The sequence below is a fragment of the Cyprinodon variegatus genome, unplaced genomic scaffold (genome assembly GCF_000732505.1).
Source record: "Cyprinodon variegatus isolate N-32 unplaced genomic scaffold, C_variegatus-1.0 Scaffold1330, whole genome shotgun sequence".
Taxonomy (NCBI): Eukaryota; Metazoa; Chordata; class Actinopteri; order Cyprinodontiformes; family Cyprinodontidae; genus Cyprinodon; species Cyprinodon variegatus.
The window spans coordinates 47333-65981 of NW_015151783.1; the positions used below are offsets into that span (position 1 = coordinate 47333).

The 18649-nt window shown below is 38.9% G+C and overlaps 2 protein-coding genes and 1 non-coding gene across 3 annotated transcripts in view; 2 read left to right on the forward strand and 1 right to left on the reverse strand.

Annotated features, from left to right (window-relative positions):
* Nucleotides 1-415: 415 nt before the first annotated feature.
* trnaq-cug lies at nt 416-487 on the reverse strand. Its single transcript has one exon. It is a non-coding gene; the product is annotated as a tRNA-Gln (tRNA).
* A 1599-nt stretch (nt 488-2086) lies between these two features.
* On the forward strand, nt 2087-15241 carry daglb (diacylglycerol lipase, beta). Its single transcript, XM_015402284.1, has 15 exons — nt 2087-2741; nt 2824-2975; nt 3920-4094; nt 5225-5492; nt 5572-5694; nt 6170-6297; nt 6379-6505; nt 6586-6669; nt 9937-10014; nt 10100-10180; nt 10448-10575; nt 10656-10724; nt 10799-10871; nt 10953-11206; nt 14328-15241. Exons 1-15 carry the CDS (start codon nt 2647-2649, stop codon nt 14521-14523), a joined length of 2031 nt encoding a protein of 676 aa, XP_015257770.1. The 5' UTR covers nt 2087-2646; the 3' UTR covers nt 14524-15241.
* Nucleotides 15242-17651: 2410 nt separating this feature from the next.
* LOC107102845 (C-Jun-amino-terminal kinase-interacting protein 4-like) overlaps nt 17652-18649 on the forward strand; it is a 46629-nt gene continuing 45631 nt past the window's right edge. The window contains exon 1 of the mRNA XM_015402285.1: nt 17652-18332. Within this exon, the coding sequence (XP_015257771.1) occupies nt 18033-18332 (300 nt within the window). The 5' untranslated portion in view covers nt 17652-18032. The remainder of the gene's footprint in view (nt 18333-18649) is intronic.

The following is an 18649-nucleotide window of genomic DNA, read 5'->3' on the forward strand; positions in this document are numbered from 1 at the left end:
ATATATATATATATATATATACACACACACACACACACACAAGTCATAGTTAATGGGCATTTCCAGGATACAAAAAAGAGCAATAACAGCATCTATAACCTGCAGGTTTGGTTTTGGAGGAGATCATCTATGAAGAAGTCTGAGGATCATAGTGATAAAATACTCAGTATATGAAATCCAAACAGATTTCTTTTTGATGTATTACAAATGCGAGAATACTTTTGTTGCATTCATCATTAAAAGCGTGACATCTTCCTGTAGATAAACAACCCGCTGGTCCAGCTCCATCACCCCCACCACTGAACGTATCAAATACGTTAGACTTCAAACGCAAAAAAAAAGAAAAATCGATCGTTTTACAAAATTACATATACTAATCAAAGCTAAAATAAAAAAAACACTAAATTAAAATATTAGGTTCCACCGAGATTTGAACTCGGATCGCTGGATTCAGAGTCCAGAGTGCTAACCATTACACCATGGAACCGCCTGACAATACCGGCAGAAGTAACACATATTCATACATTATTTGTATTCGTTCTGATAGATTGGACACATTTTTTGCTGGCTAACAACCCCAATAGAGGAGTTGACACTGTACTTTATGCGGCTCCATCCACATTTAATGACTGCGGAGGGCTTTCATGAGACATGTCGGATTGGCTGGTTCTTCTCACCAAAAGAGCTGGAGGTTGAACTGACTTTTTTGCTACCAAACAAATCGCTCTCGTTGATGGAAGTGTATCTCACTGCACAACACGCCTCTGTCTTGTAACCTACACCCCTCTACCATAGATATCCATAATAATGGATATTATGGATATCTATGCCCTCTACTGCCTTCTTCTTCTTCACGGGATTTTATTGGCTGTTGGCACGCAACGAAATGGTGCATTACCGCCACCAACTGGTATGGGGTGTGGATCTGAATGGCTACTACCTACTTACACTGAACAAAGCAAAATCAACAAAACAAAAACCAATAAAACCAAAATAAGATTCAAATCCTCTCAATTACACTGATTAATTTAAGTTAATGAAAAACAATTACATAACACTTATCTCTTGAGTTCTTTCTAAGGATTTCTATTAAGGTGTATTCTTTCTTTATTAAGATTTTGAACCAATTCTCTCCTTTTCTTTCATACTTCTTACAGTGTACCATAACATGTTCAATTGTTTCTTGTTGTTCACAGTATTCACACCTACCGGCGTTATGCTTAACTGTTTTGAATAAAGTAATGTTTAATCTTGTATGTAAGGAATTGGATTGGGGCCACTGAAAAAATAAAAAAGGTTAACTGATTTTAAAATTTTATTACAGTTTAGATATCTGACTTTTTTTTCTCAGAATTCTAACTCTAATCTCAGAATTCTGACTCTAATCTCAGAATTCTGACTCTAATCTCAGAATTCTGACTCTAATCTCAGAATTCTGACTCTAATCTCAGAATTCTGACTCTAATCTCATAATTCGGACTCTAATCTCAGAATTCCATCTTTAATCTCAGAATTCGGACTCTAATCCGAGAGTTTAGAGACTAAAGAGTCTTTTTAGAGACTAACTCTCTTGTTTTAATCACTTTCTGCTCTTCCATTAATGAAATAGCATCTCCAGGGACCCCTCAGGCATGTAAAAGTCACATTATTCCGTCATTTTTTACCAATATGTTACTGGCTCTCTCAAACAACTCACACCTCTGTCAGTGAAGCTAAGTGCTCCCACATCTCTTCCTTCATGGTGCCCATCTACATTAAGATTTAAATTTCTGAGATGAAAGTCAGAATTCTGAGTTAAAAAGTCAGAATTCTGAGATTAAAGCCAGAATTTTGAGAATTAAAGACAGGATTCTGAGATTTCCCCATATTAAACTGAAATAATAGTTAAAAATCAATTAACTTTTTTTTATTTTTTCAGTGGCCCTAATCCTCTTCCGTATTTATGCCCAAATATAAAAGTCTATAAAATAACGCTTCTTCTCTTCCCTGCACATCTCATTTCTGCCACTCTCCTCTGAATCCCATAAACCGAGTATCTGCCTGGTGAAGACGCGCCACTCAAAAAGAGGAGTTTAAACCACGCCCAGCCGCCGGCACTCAAAGCTTCGCCGGGTGACAAATGGGGCGCACCCTGAAAGTATATTAAGGGAAATGATTTCGCAATTTCTTTTCTTTAATATAGAAATTATGTGACATTTAGGGAGCTTTGTATTAGCTTTTTTTTAAGGATCCGCCTATATATAAGTAGTTACATTTGTGTTTGTTTCAAGCCTTTTTTCTAGAACATCTGAGGTATTTTTAGCAAGGTTGCTAAGGTTAGCAGCTAATATTTACCCCATGTTTGGATGTTTTTTTGTTTTGGATGGGTGGGGGGCGGGATCTCTTGCTTCACTTTAAAGCTTGTTAACAGTAAAACCTAAACGTTTACGAGCGTTTTAGCCCGTGTTTTCCTGCTAACAGCTGGAGTTAGCTACAGCTAGCCGCCCCGCGCGAGGCAGAGATAAAGAGAAGTCTGAAGTGACAAAAAAGAAAAAAAAATCAGATTATATGGAAAGCAGGTGAGGTCATGCCTGGTGTTTTGTCAGTGTTGCCCAACGGTCCTGTTCTAACGGCAGCTAGCAGGTCCCGCTAGCATCAGATAGAATCATGCCTGGGATGGTGGTGTTCGGGAGGCGCTGGGGGATCGCCAGCGATGATCTGGTCTTCCCCGGTTCCTTCGAGCTGCTGCTCCGTGTAATTTGGTAAGTTGTTGCGTTTCCTACACATATTTACCATTACACGTTCTTTAACTGAGTTCTGATGTCTGATGCTGTTCCTCACCAGGTGGATTGGCACCATGATCCTGTTCACCTCTCATAAGGGTCACTTTGATTGTAACGGCAGAGCAGTTCTCCACACCTACCTGGTTGGACTGCTGGTTGTGCTGGGCTTCATCATCCTGTCACTGTGGGCCATTGTTTATGTCAGTGCCCAAGGTAAATAAACCACAGAAGTCATTCTGATTCCTTCTTTAATGCTGAGACTTTAAAGATTGCTTTATTTCAGGATAGAGAAAATATTGGCTGAATGTTCTTAGATGGTGCTTTAATCTTAAAGGTATGATTGAATCAGTTCATGCAGAAGGTGCATCAAACTGCACATTGGTTCATGCATTTACTAAAATGAGCATTTTAGTCTTGATTCTTTAATCCAGAGGTGCTCAAGTTCTGCAACTAATTCTTCTTTGTTAAATTGGCCGATTGCAAACAACTTATAGGTGCATACCGCCAAAATATCCTGCAACTTTTTGATGCAACCATTTTTAACACACCTGAATCGAATGTGTGACTCCTTACCACACCACTGCAGAGCTAAATAAGGGGATTGAGGCTTTAAAATAAGGTGTGTTAGAGAAGAGATGCATCTAAAAGATACAGGATGGTATCTCTTGAGGATTGGACTTGAGCACTCCTGCTTTAATCAAATAAGAAAAAGTTGACAGATCCATCCTGTCACCATCACATTGATGATAATAATTGAACTTTATTGACGTCACATTGGAGAAATTTACCTCTGCGTTTAACCCATCTCCTTGGGGAGCAGTGGGCTGCCATTGTGCGTCGCCCGGAGAGCAGTGAGGGGTTAAGGGTCTTGCTCAGGAACCCAGGCTGTGGGAATCAAACCGTGTACTTGCAACCTTTTTAGAGTAAAAGCTGTAACCACTAGTACACCACTCCCCGGGGATGTCACAATATGCTAATATTGTGTAAAACAATGCAGGAAGTGGGGGGAACATTTTTTCCTGCTCTATGATGAATCACTGGCACCTTTATGCAACTTTTGCAACAAATGAAAGTCCTTTTTTTTGTATCAATGTTTGTGTCATGAAAAGCCTTTTCTCCTGTGATTAACGCTGGTATCTCTGGGTTATTCCTCTCAGGAACTATTACAAATCCCGGAGCGCGGCGCTCCATGCCCGCCCTGGTGTACCTGCGAGCTGTGCTTTACATCCCTGAGTTCGTTTGGGCCTGTCTGGGAGCCGTCTGGGTGTCTGATGACAGCCGCGGTTGTGATCTAGCTACTGTGGGTGCAGTCATCGCCGCTGTGGTCACCAGGTGGGAGCCTTCAGAGTGCCATTTAAAGTCTGTGTGAATACAGTATCTTAGGGTGGGTTGGGTTTATGATGCGATAAGTTTGAAACGGATTCAGTATTCAGGAGAATTTAATTCACATTATGCTTTAGATTTGTAGTGTCTTCTTTTTTTTAATTTTTTTTACTGTGGTAATTCATTTTCCTATTCTTTTGGTTTTATTCACCCGATGCTTTTAACATATCTATAGCCTCGTCCTAATATTCAGTCATGGAATATTACCAGGACTCTGAACTGGTTCTGCAAATGACTGCACCATGTTCTGACTTTATTTTCATTATATTTTCTCCCAATATTACTAATTTATTATCATTAGATTTTTTTTTCTCGTAATATTAGTCATTTTATCCCGTTATTCCCTCTATAAACAGTTGATGCCCCAATACTCCATCATAGATCTGTTTCCGTTCCAGATACCAAAGTGATCACACCTGACTTAGTTTAAAAAATAAAGATCTTACATTTCTGGATTAAATTGATTAAACATGATCTTCTAATTTTCTCAAAGCTTTATCCTATAAACAATGAGCTCTATTGAGCCAAACATACTCAAAATGTGTAGAGTCATCTTTGAGGACACCATTTCACTTTTCTGTCACCAGTTCACCGCGCTTCTTCCAGCAGTCCACACTTTCTTTGACCTTTGGTTGCTTATTTATTAGATGTTTAATCACAATGAAATATAATATAATACCCAAGTATGTTAATATGCTTTTCTCACTTTTTTTTTTAATTTTCCATTTGATGGAAAAGTGTTTCACAGACACTTGAAAGAGCATGAAACAGCTAGGATGAGGCTGTCAACGTCTAATAGCTTAACTTTGATGTAGAGTCAACCAGAGATGGGAAACTGCTGCCCAGCATGTTGAATACTCAACATTTGAGCTTTTTTCATCTATTCTTGCATCAAAATGAAAACTTTCTACTGTTTTTCAGTAAATGGGGAGATGTTTATAAGGTTGTGGGTTCAATTCCAGCTCAAGGAAGGCACCAAAGTAAAAAAAAAAAAACAGGAAAAACTGATCCTAAAATCGGGATTGCTGCCAGGAGTCCCATATCATCCGACTTTAACCCTTTCCTTTTTATCTTTCCAGCTGGATCATCCTGCTGTTCACAGGGCTGGGTGTAGTTTTCGTCTTCGACCCGATTGGCAGCCCCCGTCCTCAGCCGGGGCCCGTGGAGCCGCTGGGAGTGCGGGACATGGAGAGCAGCGAAAGCAGCCAATTCCTGTCCACGGCGCGCTCTCTGGCCACCAGGGTGTGGGAGTGCAGGCTGCGGCTGCTGTGCTGCTGTCTGCCGCAGGACGAGAGCCACCGAGCGGCTTTCTCCAGCATCTCGCAGCTCTTCAGCGACTTCTTCTCTGTAAGCGACAGGTTCTGCTTTATCGGCCGGGGTCAAACATGGGGTCCGCTGCTTAAGATTCCCTTTGTGTGAACCGTAGGACACAGACCTGGTTCCCAGCGACATTGCAGCCGGGTTGGCTCTGCTGCACCAGGAGCAGGATAAGATGGAGCGCAGCACAGACCCAGAGGAGATCCTCAGCCACAGCCCTTCCTCTCCGATTGTAAGTAACAAGTTTACAGTAAAAACTATTAGTGTTGCCTTTTTTTGCCCCAATACGATACCTGATACCTGGTTTTTACAGTATTGGCCGATACGGATACCATCTGTTTGAAATTGATGTGTGTGTATATATGTAGAACTGCATCCTACTTGGATGTAAAATAATTGCCATCATGGCTTTATCAAGCTGCTGCCTACCTTTGGAATCAGGAAAAAGACTAAAACAAAGTAAATCCAGTAGAACTTTTTAATGCCTACTTGGAAAAGTTGACAATAGTTGAATAAACGTTTGGCTCTTAAAATGGTATCGGTGCCCTATTTGTTGGTACTCGCCGATACCAATACCACCATTTTAGTGCTGATCGGGGACCTGCCTGATACTAATCTGTATCGTAGCAACACTAAAAAACTATGCAAACAAATGAATCCCCACAAAACGGCTGTTGATGTTCAACATATTTTTTTGTTGCTCTAAGGACGAAGATCTGCAGACAGAGTTGGAGAAAGCGGCCCACTGCATGCAGTTTGCAGCTGCCGCTTACGGCTGGCCGCTGTACGTCTTCTCCTACCCCTTTACGGCACCCTGCAAACTCAGCGGAGACTGGTGAGACGCTCTCTCCTTCTGAGGATCGGAGTTATCTACATTAGGCTTTGCCTCGGTTTAACCCCAAACATCTTTATGCAGCTGCAGAACCCGGGCTGCTGAGTATGACATCGTCGGAGGGGACCACCTTGGCTGCCATTTTTCCTCCATCCTGGAAACCACAGGTCTGCAGTACAGAGATTTTATACATGTCAGCTTCCACAACCAGGTTAGTCCTCTGATTTTTCTGGCCGTTTTCTGATCTGTTGTGTTTGTGAGAACCGTCTAACCAGGCCTGGTTTGTTGCAGATATACGAGATCCCGTTTTTTGTGGCTTTGGATCATAAGAGGGAAGCCGTTGTGGTGGCTGTCAGGGGAACGCTTTCACTGAAGGTAAGCTGGGACCTCAGATGATTCATTTTTTAGTAGATTTGTGCAACATTACAATAAAAATGTGTTTTTCACAATCGGGACATAAAATATCAAACGAGTGTTCAGACCAAACACAGTTCCCTGCTCCGCTCTCACCTCATGCTAATCGATAGAACTGAGTTGTCGTCAAACAGCAGCACCACATGGAGAGAGAAGAGCGTTGCGTTAGTTGTGTTGCTGCAACTAATCAGGGACTGGTTAGTTGTGACATAGGTGAAAGAAATGCAACCAAGACTAAGCTTTTTATCTGTTAAAATTTGTAGAGGTTTTTAGTTGGCTTTAACAAAAAGTAGTCTTAATTTAGCCCTAGAAGGACTGTTCATCGTCCTCCCTTACCTCCAGCACACGCCACAGTCTGTCACTGCCCAATGCCCAGCATAGCTGCTTTCTGAGGGGCTTGATATACAAGGAAGTACTACCGAACCAACCGCCATCCAGACGCCATCCAGACGCAGCTCTAAAAGTGGTGTCTTTTTTTTTCCTTTTTTCTTTTTTTTCGCCGTTGGGGCTTTTCCAAATATATATGGTCTCCCGAAGGCGATTCTAAAGTTGTCCATAGAGAACAATTTAGCAGCTGTCTGTGAAGTTCAGTTTCACCTGTGCTTTTATTGTCCGATGATGACGAGGAGACCTTGAGAGAAAATGCTATGGGGTTGCCAGGGGTAACGCCAGGTCCAAAGCGAAGGGTCTGGGAGGCTGGTGATTAGCTAAATATTAAACAATCATACCCATCAAACATTTTAAACAATAAACCAAAACAAGAACAGTTTACCACTGTTGTCGGGCAATACCTGTGTAACTAATTAATGTCTTATTTATAGTGCAAAAGATGAATTATTAGTAGGTTTATCCAAAAGAGCACAACACAAGAGTATTGATGAAATCCAGACTATTCCAATAGGATCTGATGGTTCAACAAACCTTATTAGCTCTGCACAGAGCAAACTATGGCCTTTAACCACCTGCTCTGCAAACTTGTTTTTTTCACCGCAAACTGTGTAATGAGCAGGAAAAAAAATCACTTTAAATGTCCTTTTTGTAAAGACGCCTCTCAAACAAAATGTTTTTCTATGGCTGAAGTAAACAATGTAACAATGTAAACCTCCGGAAAATGGTTTAAGGTGTTGTTCGCACATTCTTCAGTTTAATAAGAAAATATATCAAATGTAGGAAAAAGGTAATGGAAAAAAAAAAAGAATAAAACAATTAGAAAGAGATAAAAGGAGGAGAAGAAGTTGAAGGAAGAAAATGGAGAATAGTAGTGATGGGTTCATGAGGTGTCATGAGGATATTATCGATGCTGTCACTGAATACTGACACCTGCTGGACATTTAAAGTCACTACAGGCAGCCTCTTTGACAGACTGACACTGATTTGATTACCTATGATATTAGTAAAGCCACTTTTTGCTAAAATGTATCATTTCATATTAATCATTTAAATTGAAAATATGTTTGATATTTTTAGCTGCAGTTCATAAATGTGGAAATACAACAGGAAGATTTTAGTGAACGTGTGAATAAGGATATTTGTGGACTAGGATTTATTTATTGAAAACAATAACTACAGTATGAACAGCAAACTAAGAGTCAATTTGAATTCAGATGAGTTCAGTGTAGGCCTGAAACAATTAATCAGATTAATTATGATTAATCAATTATTGAAATAATCAGAAACTAATTTAGTAATCGACTAATCGTAAACTGGAGTATAGAGACTCTAAAACATGCTTTTAGCTGACAGCATTACGGACTTAGAGCAGTAATTCTACTACAATTGTAAAAAAAAAAAAATATATATATATATATATATATATATATATTACATTTAAGATAAAAAGATATTTTTCATCCATCAATCTGCTCCATCTAGAACCTCTCAAGTAGAAAACTTTTAGTTTCACCTGGTTTGATTTCATTAAAAGTTTTCTTTAAAGAAGGCTTGGCTTTCTGATTATTAATCGATCAATCGAAAATGTTTGACGGAATCAATTTCCAAAATAATCGTTAGTTGCTGCCCTAGCACCTAAATTATAGCTGAGAGGAACTGTATGTCACAACCTGAAAATTAAAATAAATATGAGATCAAAAGGGTCCCACTCGGCTGAAACACCGTTTTTGCCTTGAGGCTGCTTCATATTTCCTGATTATTTTGATGATAAACCACAAAAGATCAGAGATTTTTTTTTTTGACAGATGCACTTATAAAAACAGTTTAGTGCATCAGTCAGTTCAAAATGGCTCCCCTAATGGCCATGTGAAAGATGGGCCCATTGCCCATTGCCGATGCACTGGTGTTGCTGGACCATAACTACAGAATAGTGTATCTAACTGAAGAGACCTCTGATTGGATTTATACATTTATTTTATTTTTAAATACGAATAGGAGTTTATAGGAATTCTTTTTTCTGTATCTTTTTTATCTTTTTATTGTGTTTAAGGATTGTGACATCAAACATACACGAGTGAAGATTCTCAGTCATAGTCTAAGTCATTGCAAAAAAAGAAAATGAAAAACAATATACTGGAAACACTGATTTGAAAAAAATCCAGAAGATTGTTTTTAATTTTCCTTTTTGGAATGACATCAAACATATTATAACATTGGAATGGAAAAAGAATGAAATCAAAACAAAATGAAGTCTTAAGGCTGATTTATACTCAGAAACCAGGTCTGCATGTGTCGCAGTTAACCCAGATATGCCCCGCCCCTTACGCAGACACTCTGCTGCACCTCTCTCAAATTGTAGGTGACCGCCGACAGGAGGCCTCTGATTGGTCAAATCTACATCCTCTCTACACTATGCATATTTCCTCTTTGGTACCTTATTTTGTGTGTATGACTCTTCCTCATTGTTCATAATCTGCCCGTTAACATTCAGTAGATTTGTAGTAATTGGATGTCATGTGTGAAGGGTGTGAATACTTTGCTTTCATCAGGTTTTCTGTTTTTAATCCTTGCTCCTGATTTCCAGCTGCGTCTCGTATCCTTTTCAGAATCACTTCCTTGTTTTACAGAAAGATTAGATTCCTAAATATAGACCTAGAGCTCCTCATCAGAATCATAGAGAAGGAGAAAATTATGAAAAAGGGAAGTGAGAACAGCTTGCGTTGAAATGTGTAGATTTTTTTTCTCCATAAATAGATTAGGGGAGGGGGAAATGTTGATTCAGATGGTAAATATTTCATCTCCATTTTCATATTTTATTTCTCCTCATATGTTTAACAGGATGTTCTGACCGACCTGTCTGCTGAATGTGAGAACCTGCCTGTGGACGGAGTGTCTGGAGCTTGCTATGCTCACAAGGTGAGGGATGCTGCAGATGAGCCGTTTGGCCCCATCAGAGCTGCTCTCTGCTTTAGTACCAAACAAACAAACATGTCTGCTGCAGGGCATGTGCCAGGCTGCGGGCTACATCTACAAGAAGCTCATCAACGATGGCATCCTGAGCCAGGCGTTCTCCATCGCCCCGGTAAGGACCGAGGTCACCCGGGTTACAAATGTAGACTGATTTTTTTGGCTCTGCTGGTTGAAGAGGGAACATTCATCTGCTTAATCTGCTTAAAAATGGTGGAGGACCTGTCATGATGTGGACAGTTTTATCATCCATGAGATTCTGGGCTGGATGTTGAGTTATTAGTGATTATTTCACTGCAACAAGAGCTCAATCTTTATCAGATTAGCTCAGCCTGGAGGTGTTGTGGTAAAGCAGTGTGTTTGTGTCATGCTTTGATGGTAGGAGTATAAACTGGTCGTCACTGGTCACAGTCTGGGAGCCGGAACAGCCGCCCTGTTGGCCATCCTGCTGCGCCCTTCCTTCCCCAGCCTGCAGTGCTACTCGTTCTCTCCACCAGGGGGCCTCCTGAGGTAAAGCAGGACTTCCTTTCACTAGTTCCTGCTAATAGAAACACCTAGTGCTAATCTGTGCATTATTTTCTGTGTTACAGTAAAGCTTTGGCAGATTACTCCAAGGACTTTGTGGTGTCTGTAATTTTGGGGAAGGACCTGGTTCCCAGGTAAGAAACGATGGACCAGCAGAGGATCGCTGCTGAATTTTATGTTGTAATCAATAACTGTTGTTGTCTGACAGGCTGAGCATCCCCAACATGGAGGACCTGAAGAGACGCATACTGAAAATAGTCACCAACTGCAATAAGCCCAAAGTGAGAGCCTTTCAGAGAAACGCACACAGCAGCATGTTGGTGCGCCTGGCAGTGTCTGATGCGCCTGTGTCTGTGTTTCAGTACCGCATCCTGCTGCAGGGCTGTTGGTACGAGCTGTTTGGAGGAGACCCAGACGACTTCCCTACAGAGATGGACAGCAGGAGGGAGGAGCAGCTCAATCAGCCGCTGCTGGGGGAGGAGTCTCTGATCGTCCGCCACTCCTCATCCTATCACAGCCTGGCGTCGGATGACTCCCCGGTTCACACGGCGACGCACTTGCCGCTGTTCCCACCAGGTCGCATACTGCACATCACAGAGGACGGGCCATCAAGGAGGTTAGTGATCGAATGTTTGGTTTACTATCAAAACCTAGAAAAATCATCTCATTATTAACGTTTCCACCGTCCTGAAACTGGTTCAGAGGGTTTAAGATGTTTTGTTTCTAATTTTGGAACAGCTTTGCGTCACACAAGCTGCTCCACTGCTTCCTTGTAGTAGTGTTGCTAAGCAACATAAAACTAATCAGGTATTATTTCGATATTATATCCCTGACTCTGGGGGCTTGCTCAGTCCAAAAAGAAGATTCCAGAATCGGTTTGGAAATGGACTGAGAAAGTCTCCAGCACCAAAGGTCTGAACCTTGGAGGGAAAACAGAGCAGTTCATCCTCAGATGATGGATTTTAGTAAAACATGGGATCATTTTTAAACAACGAAGCGTCGCCTGTCTTTATCATTAGGAGAAAACACAAATGCACTCCACACTTTTCAGATTAATCTCCTTTTCTTATCTTTATGATGACAAAAAAAGAAAGACCATGGGTCATGAAGACGCTCAGGACACATCAGCTGACATTCCAGTGACATCATTTCCTCCTCAGCTGACGCTCTGGCTCCATCTCTCTCTGCTTGACCTGAAGATAAGACACAGTTAATATGATGGAAATGGAGCGTGGACTTTAGAAAATGTTTCTCTGCACTGATTCCCCACCTCTTATGGTCAGCTGAGCTGAAACATCAGTATCTGTCTGAGGAACATCTTATGCTTAAGAAAGTTATTAAAAGTGCCGGAAGTTAAAGCATATTTTATTTGAAAATGTTATTGTTTATCGACTGATTTAGGGGTCTATTAGGATCCCAGCTGTGAACAATCCTGATCCATTAAAAGGGCAAAATTGCTTCTTCTGCCCAGGAACACTGATCAGAACCTTCTGGAACAAAATTCCTCCAACAATCCAGGCAAAAATGGATGATCTCTGACAGATTAAACCTTTTTATTTCAAGTCAAAGACGATACGATTGGCTGAAGGATCAAAACATTAAACCATCCGCCTCGCTAAAAATAAAGAAGGCAGTGAGCTAAATGACTCCAAGCACAAACAGGATGAAATCCTCTGTTTCCAGTGTGTCACATGGATTTAGAGTGAAAAATAAAAAAAATATGTTTTCTTATTAATAGGTTTAGTTGGTCTTTATTAAATATGTAAAAAGAAAGATCTAAACAATATTAGATCTTAATATATTAGAGCACAAAATCAATATTAGAGCACAAAATCCACACAGGGTCCTTAAAAAGTCTTAAAAGGCATTGAATTCTTCAAAATAAACCTTAATTGGTACTAAAATGTCTTAAATCAGTCTTAATTTGTAAAACATCTTAAATAGGATAATTTTTATTATGATTTATTTTTGTAATCTAAGTAAAACATTAAAATTGACCTTTTGTTTTTATTTAAAAAAAATAAATAACGGCTCGCCATTATTCGTTCCGTCCCGATAGCGACGGCCGGGACATTTGGGAGATACGCCATTTACTTTTTGTCTGGAAAATATAAGCAAGTGTAAATGTAACCAAAATTGTCTCCAGCCAAGAGTTTTCTCCATGGCTAAAACCAGGGAACATACATGAGGCTCAGTGGATTTTGTGCAAGAAGCGATTCAAGCTCGGAACGATGGAAATTAAGGCAGTGGAGTTGCACATGCGAAGCGCGAAACACAAAGCATCAAAATCGAGTTACCGAGAAACGGCCGGTATTTCTCAGTTTTGTTTCACCCTTGTCTCTGCAGCGCCTCCACTTATCACCAAATCAAACATACTAACAAAACGATACAAAGAAAAATAGCTGCAAAAAAGACTTAGCACTGGTTATGTTGTGGCTTTAAAACTGTTAGTTTTGTTCCCTGCTAAAACAAATTTTGTGAATTCAATTAAATAATTGTTAAAATATATCTGTCATTTGTGTGTTTTTAGCTTTCTTCCTGTATGGGAAGCTTTTCAACATTTGAAACATTAGTGCAGTGGTTTATGTTATAATAAACCTTTGGGTTAAGTTGTCACAAGCGTGTTTTTCTTGTGAATTTGGTCTTAAATTTTTATTTCAAGTGGCATTAAAAAGTCTTGAATTTAACTTGCTGTATGCTGTAGGAACCCTGACCACATTTTTGGTCTCTATTTTTTCACTGATTTTGGTCTGAGTTGATTTTTTTTTTTTTTTTTTTCACCTTCATTAAAACACCAAAATGCTGATTGGAGGTGAGCAGGAATTCCACTGTCGCTCCTTTAAACTGAAGTTACTTTGATATTTATAAGATTTTTAAAAAAAAAAGCATAATTTTAAAGTTGAGTGCAAATTATGCTGACCCTGATTTAATATAAACAAAGGTTTTACAGTGCCCTTCACAATTTTTGGCACCCCTGTTTAAGATGGGGTCGAGAATTTCAAAAAGATTTTTTTTTTAAACAACATAGAACCCAAATGCAATAAAAGAGAAAAATGCAACCTTTAACGTACATTACTTTGGTGGTAAATATAAAATCCTACATTTAGAAGGAAAAAAAGTGATTATTATGTGTCTGACAATTATTGGCACCTCTTACAATTCCTCTGAAAATGTTAATTGATTTCCTTTAAATATATTTTTCTGTAGTTGCTAAAGATTGTCAAGGTTTAATAAGGTTCAACTCTCCTCCTGAGGTGGAAAACTCTTCCAGAGCTTCACAGAACAGCTGGATTATAACCAAATGAAAACACTTTATTTATTAGTATTATACTGATTTTAATGAGTCATCATGATCTCTGGTTTCATATTTAGGTGAATCAAAACAAAGCGTGGTGAATGAAGGCAAATATGCATCAAACATTTCTCTTTTTTTTTATAATGCTCCATTTTACAAACATGCAAATCCGTTGATTTAATGCAACCAAATGTGGTTTATGGTGCAAAGGTGCCTCAGGGTCTTCTAACAGGTAAAAGGGTGATTCTTTTTCCTCTCTTCCACAGCTGCTGTAGTGATTATTAAAAGCCCAGCTTTGTCCCAATGTTTCCAGTTTTTATTGTAATTCTCCACAGACCCTCCAGCCTGGGACGATCCGACATGCTAACAGTCGTATCAAAAGCGTTTTCCTCCTCTGGTATCTTAACACCAACCTGCTCGTCTCTCCTTTTGGTTTCCACAGATCCTGCTTTTCTGAAGTGCGTTACCGTGCCGACTGGTCCAGCGAATCGAAGTTCCAGAGCATCCTGATCAGCCCCAGGATGCTGGTGGATCACATGCCGGACGCCGTGCTCCGGGCCCTGAACAGTCTGTGCAGCGAAGACCCCTCCCCCCTCTGCCCGTCGTCGCTGAACAACAATCCGCACGTTTCTATGTGAGCAGCGCCGAACTAGGCCTTCCTCTTCAAATCGCCCGTTTACATCCGATCCAGGAAAAGTCCCACGACTTCACAGCCTTTGGTCTTTTATTAAGCTTCTCAATCACTGGATTGTGAAGCTTTGACTGATTTATATGAATAAAAAAAGAGGAGCACAGAATCATTTATTCTATTGCACTTTTAATTATTTAATAAAAGAATTTAGCTTTAAGTTCCTCCATGAGCGACTTTATGCTGTAATATTTGAATGTTGTTTATCTAATGTGACTTTGGTGCAGTTCGACTGTAACATCAGTGTTTTTGTGTTTGAATGATGTGCGTTTGATAAAGACTGGGCTGTTTAGAGCTTTCAGATTGGATGGGCAGTTAACAACTATAAAATGTCTTATTGTTGTGTTTTAGCTGTGCTGTGGGTGTCTTGTGCTGTTGTTTTAAACATCAGGAAGAACCGTGCCTATGCATCATAACAAATGAAATGAACATTTCTGTGGAAGAATCCACTAAGAGCTGCAGCTGCTCTAAACCTAAACATGGCTGGAAGAGGAAAAACAAAAAAAATGTCTAAAGATTGTGCATTTTTGTTGGAATTTTTACTGCTTGCTCTGGATGTTGCCATATTTTTATTTATTTTTTTCTAAGAGAAGCTTTTGTCTCTGAAACTTTCATGTCCTCATAGGAATGCATTTCAAACCTGAATGCAAATAAAAGCCTTTGTGACCTAAACTCACCTTTGCTCTTTTTAAGTCTCTGCTGACAAATCGAGTCTGGAGTTTGTCCTCCTTCACCCTGAAACCAGGAAGCATGAACAACCACCAACTGTCATCAGAGCAAAGAGGGGCCACATATAGAGGGACACATTTAAAAAAAAAGATTAATAGAAGCTTACTCAAAATTGTTTGTAAATATTTATCTTTTTATACAGAGCTTATGCATATATTTATAGACATTTAGAGGTTTCAGGTCGAAATTTTTAAACCATTTTATCTGTTTTTAGGTAGCTTTTCTTTTACTCTAAGTATGTGCTTGGTAAGTTATTTGTTTATTTTATAATTTCTTCTTTTGTACAATTGATTTTATTATTTTTATTTATCTGTTTTATTTGATATTTGTTGTAGTTCTTGCACCACAGATAATTTTTTTGCACAATGCTGGAGCAGGTTTTGGAAACAAAAATTACAAACCTAATGAAACTTTTATTGTAAATACATATTAGTTAATATTATTACTCTCTGCAGTACTGGATGATATATACTACACATGGGATAATATAATACAAATATGTAATAGTATATATAATACATAAAAGTAATGAATAGCTTAATTTCCAACTAACCGATAAAACACATGAAATGTAGTGTATTAAATTTAATGTTAAATTAAACATGCAAAGATTGTAGATAATGACTTATGTAATTGTTATAAGTATATGTTAGTGTTTATACAATATGTTAACAGCCCTGCCAAGGTGGTAGTGGGTTCATTGTAATTGTGGGAATCTTCTGATTAGCTGACTCTTGATTGGAGCAAGTACGCAGACTTCTGTTCACTTTCCTCTCCACCACTGTTTATCTGTAATCTAATATAAGCTCCTCCAGCACTGCTTTTATAAACCCCGTCCAGCTGAAGCTGTATCTCATCATGTTCAGCTTTAATATCCATAAAAAATGTCTTTAGAAATTCGGAAATATCATATTTTAACAATTCCCAGTTAAGACAGAAAGCTTTTTTTCCTTTTAGGCTTTGCTTCAGAAATATGAAATGAGGCATTCAAATTTTTAGGAAAATATATTTCTGTTTAGGAATTCTAATATTAGGCTTTGGTTTGGAGGATTTAAAATGCTTACAAACAAGTATAAAAATGGATAGATATGAATAGTTGTTTATTTCTTTAGATGAGCCAATATAGTCAACCCTTGATAAAGATTTATTAGACAAAGTATATTATTTTTAAAATTTCCAGATGTCAGTTTGACATTTTTCAATTAAAAGGTTTGGATTATAATAATAAGAACTGCTATCTTGTCTTGTGGGTCAACAAATGTTAAAATTACTTGGCAACATGTTAAAGTCCCCTCCAAAGATGGCTATTTAGATAAGTGATGTATAATGTCTCTTCCATTTTGTTTGCTAAAATAAACATTTCCTCCCAAATCCTTAAATATTTACAAAGATCAACATCCGTTGTTTTGTTTGCACCACAAATGTTGCATTTTTACAATGCTCTTCATATATATATATATATATATATATATATATATATATATATATATATATATATAAATGCACATAAATAAAAATTATGTAAAGGCGTGCTTTAAAAAAGCATGATTAAAGTGTCTAATAATTTTGTCTGGTGAAATTTTGATGGTTTTAAAGGTGATTTTGTAAAAACGAAATTACAATTACTAATTTTATGTCATTTAACTTCATTGAAATGTCCTTGTTTGTATAGATTATTTATTTATTTTTAGAACTTTATTGAAAATTTTGTACAAACATACAGACATATTCTTACACAGAACATTAGACAGGTGCTCTAATAACAAAGAATAAATAAATAAAGAAAGAAAATAATGAAAAGGAGTGTACTTACACTATTCTTTGAGAAATCTTTCAAATATATCTGTGGATGTGTTGCTTTGTTTAGAATCAATTAATGTAAAGGTTTTCATGTAGTCTTTAAATTCAAGCAAGAAACATTTGAAGTTGGGGGATGTTTTGGAATGTATAGATTATTTATTATTTCTCACCCTATATCAGTGCGTGACGTCACGATTGAGTTCAGGCACCAACTTATGTTCAGGGGATGCTGGAAATCCCTGTTTAAAAACTCGGAAGAATACACCTATTTATGTTTTTAATCAGGTTAAAACATAGGAATTGCCATGGGATATTTGAACTTTTTATTTTAAATTTACTTTTAGAATGAGCGAATATGTTACATTAAAAAGAACAAGGTTTGTCTTGAACCTCTCGGTGTTGCTGTGGGTTTGATTCGTTTCACGCACTTTTTCTCCGCCTTCCAGACGTCACTTGGCCATCCTCGGGATATATATAAACTGAAATAAAGATATGGTTTTGAGTCAAAGCGAGTTCAGCTGCTATTAAATAGCGTGCAAGCAGTAGTTTGTGCAATGTTTCTGCTTTATTGGTAGTTCAATACTTTGTGTCTCTCCCATATCCAGAGTGCACGTGAACGCAGCAGCAGCAGCTCATCTGTTGGACAGGGAAACTAATCAGGAGCAAAGTAAAGACTTTTCAACACTGCGAGCTAATAGGCTAGCGCGGCTCCTGAGTCAGCCGTCACTACGAAAACATAGCAGAGACTTTGTTTCTGACAGACAACCTCTCCTCCAGACTGGAAACAACTTTCGAGCCATGTTATAGAGGGAAACAACAGTCGCTTCGTTGCGCGTAAAGTATAAAAGCGACCTGCCTCCGGACAGTCGCGAGCGGCGGGTGGCTAGCTCCATAACGTTAGCCGGAGAAGAAGTAACGGCTTAAAAAAACATGGAGCTGGACGACGTAGTCCTCTACCAGGACGACACCGGGGACTCGGACGTCATGTCCGAACGGGTCGCCGGTTTGGCCAGCTCCATTTACCGAGAGTTTGAGCGGCTCATCGAGAGGTACGACGAGGACGTGGTGAAGGATCTGATGCCGCTGGTGGTCGGGCTGCTGGAGAACCTGGACTCGGTGTTCGCCGCAAACAAGGAGCACGTCGTGGAGCTGGAGCTGCTGAAGGAGGACAACGAGCAACTGGTCACTCAGTATGAACGAGAGAAAGCGCTGAGAAAACACTCTGAGGAGGTGCGTTTCACCACCCATTTACCACCACAATCACTAAAACACTACCTGCTTGGGATGCTTTAGCATTAAAGATTCATCAAACTCTCTATAAAACAACATTTAAAAGTCAGAAATGAAGTTCAATGTTAGGAAGAGGATTAGGGCCACTGAGAAAAATCAAAAAAGTATTATTACTATATTATTTCAGTTTATTATGGGAAAAGGTCAGAATTCTGACTTTGATCTCAGAATACTGACTTTAATCTCAGAATACTGAATCTAATTTAATCTCAGAATTCTGACTTTAATCTCAGAAAAATGACTTTAATCTCAGAAAA

What these genes read in the sequence shown, in the direction of transcription:
- daglb (XM_015402284.1), top strand. Translation starts at nt 2,647, where the DNA reads ATGCCTGGGATGGTGGTGTTCGGGAGGCGCTGGGGGATCGCCAGCGAT. An exon ending in TGCAAACTCAGCGGAGACTG is followed by an intron (nt 6,298 to 6,378) that starts GTGAGACGCTCT and finishes ATCTTTATGCAG; the next exon opens with CTGCAGAACCCGGGCTGCTG. An exon ending in AGGCGTTCTCCATCGCCCCG is followed by an intron (nt 10,181 to 10,447) that starts GTAAGGACCGAG and finishes CTTTGATGGTAG; the next exon opens with GAGTATAAACTGGTCGTCAC.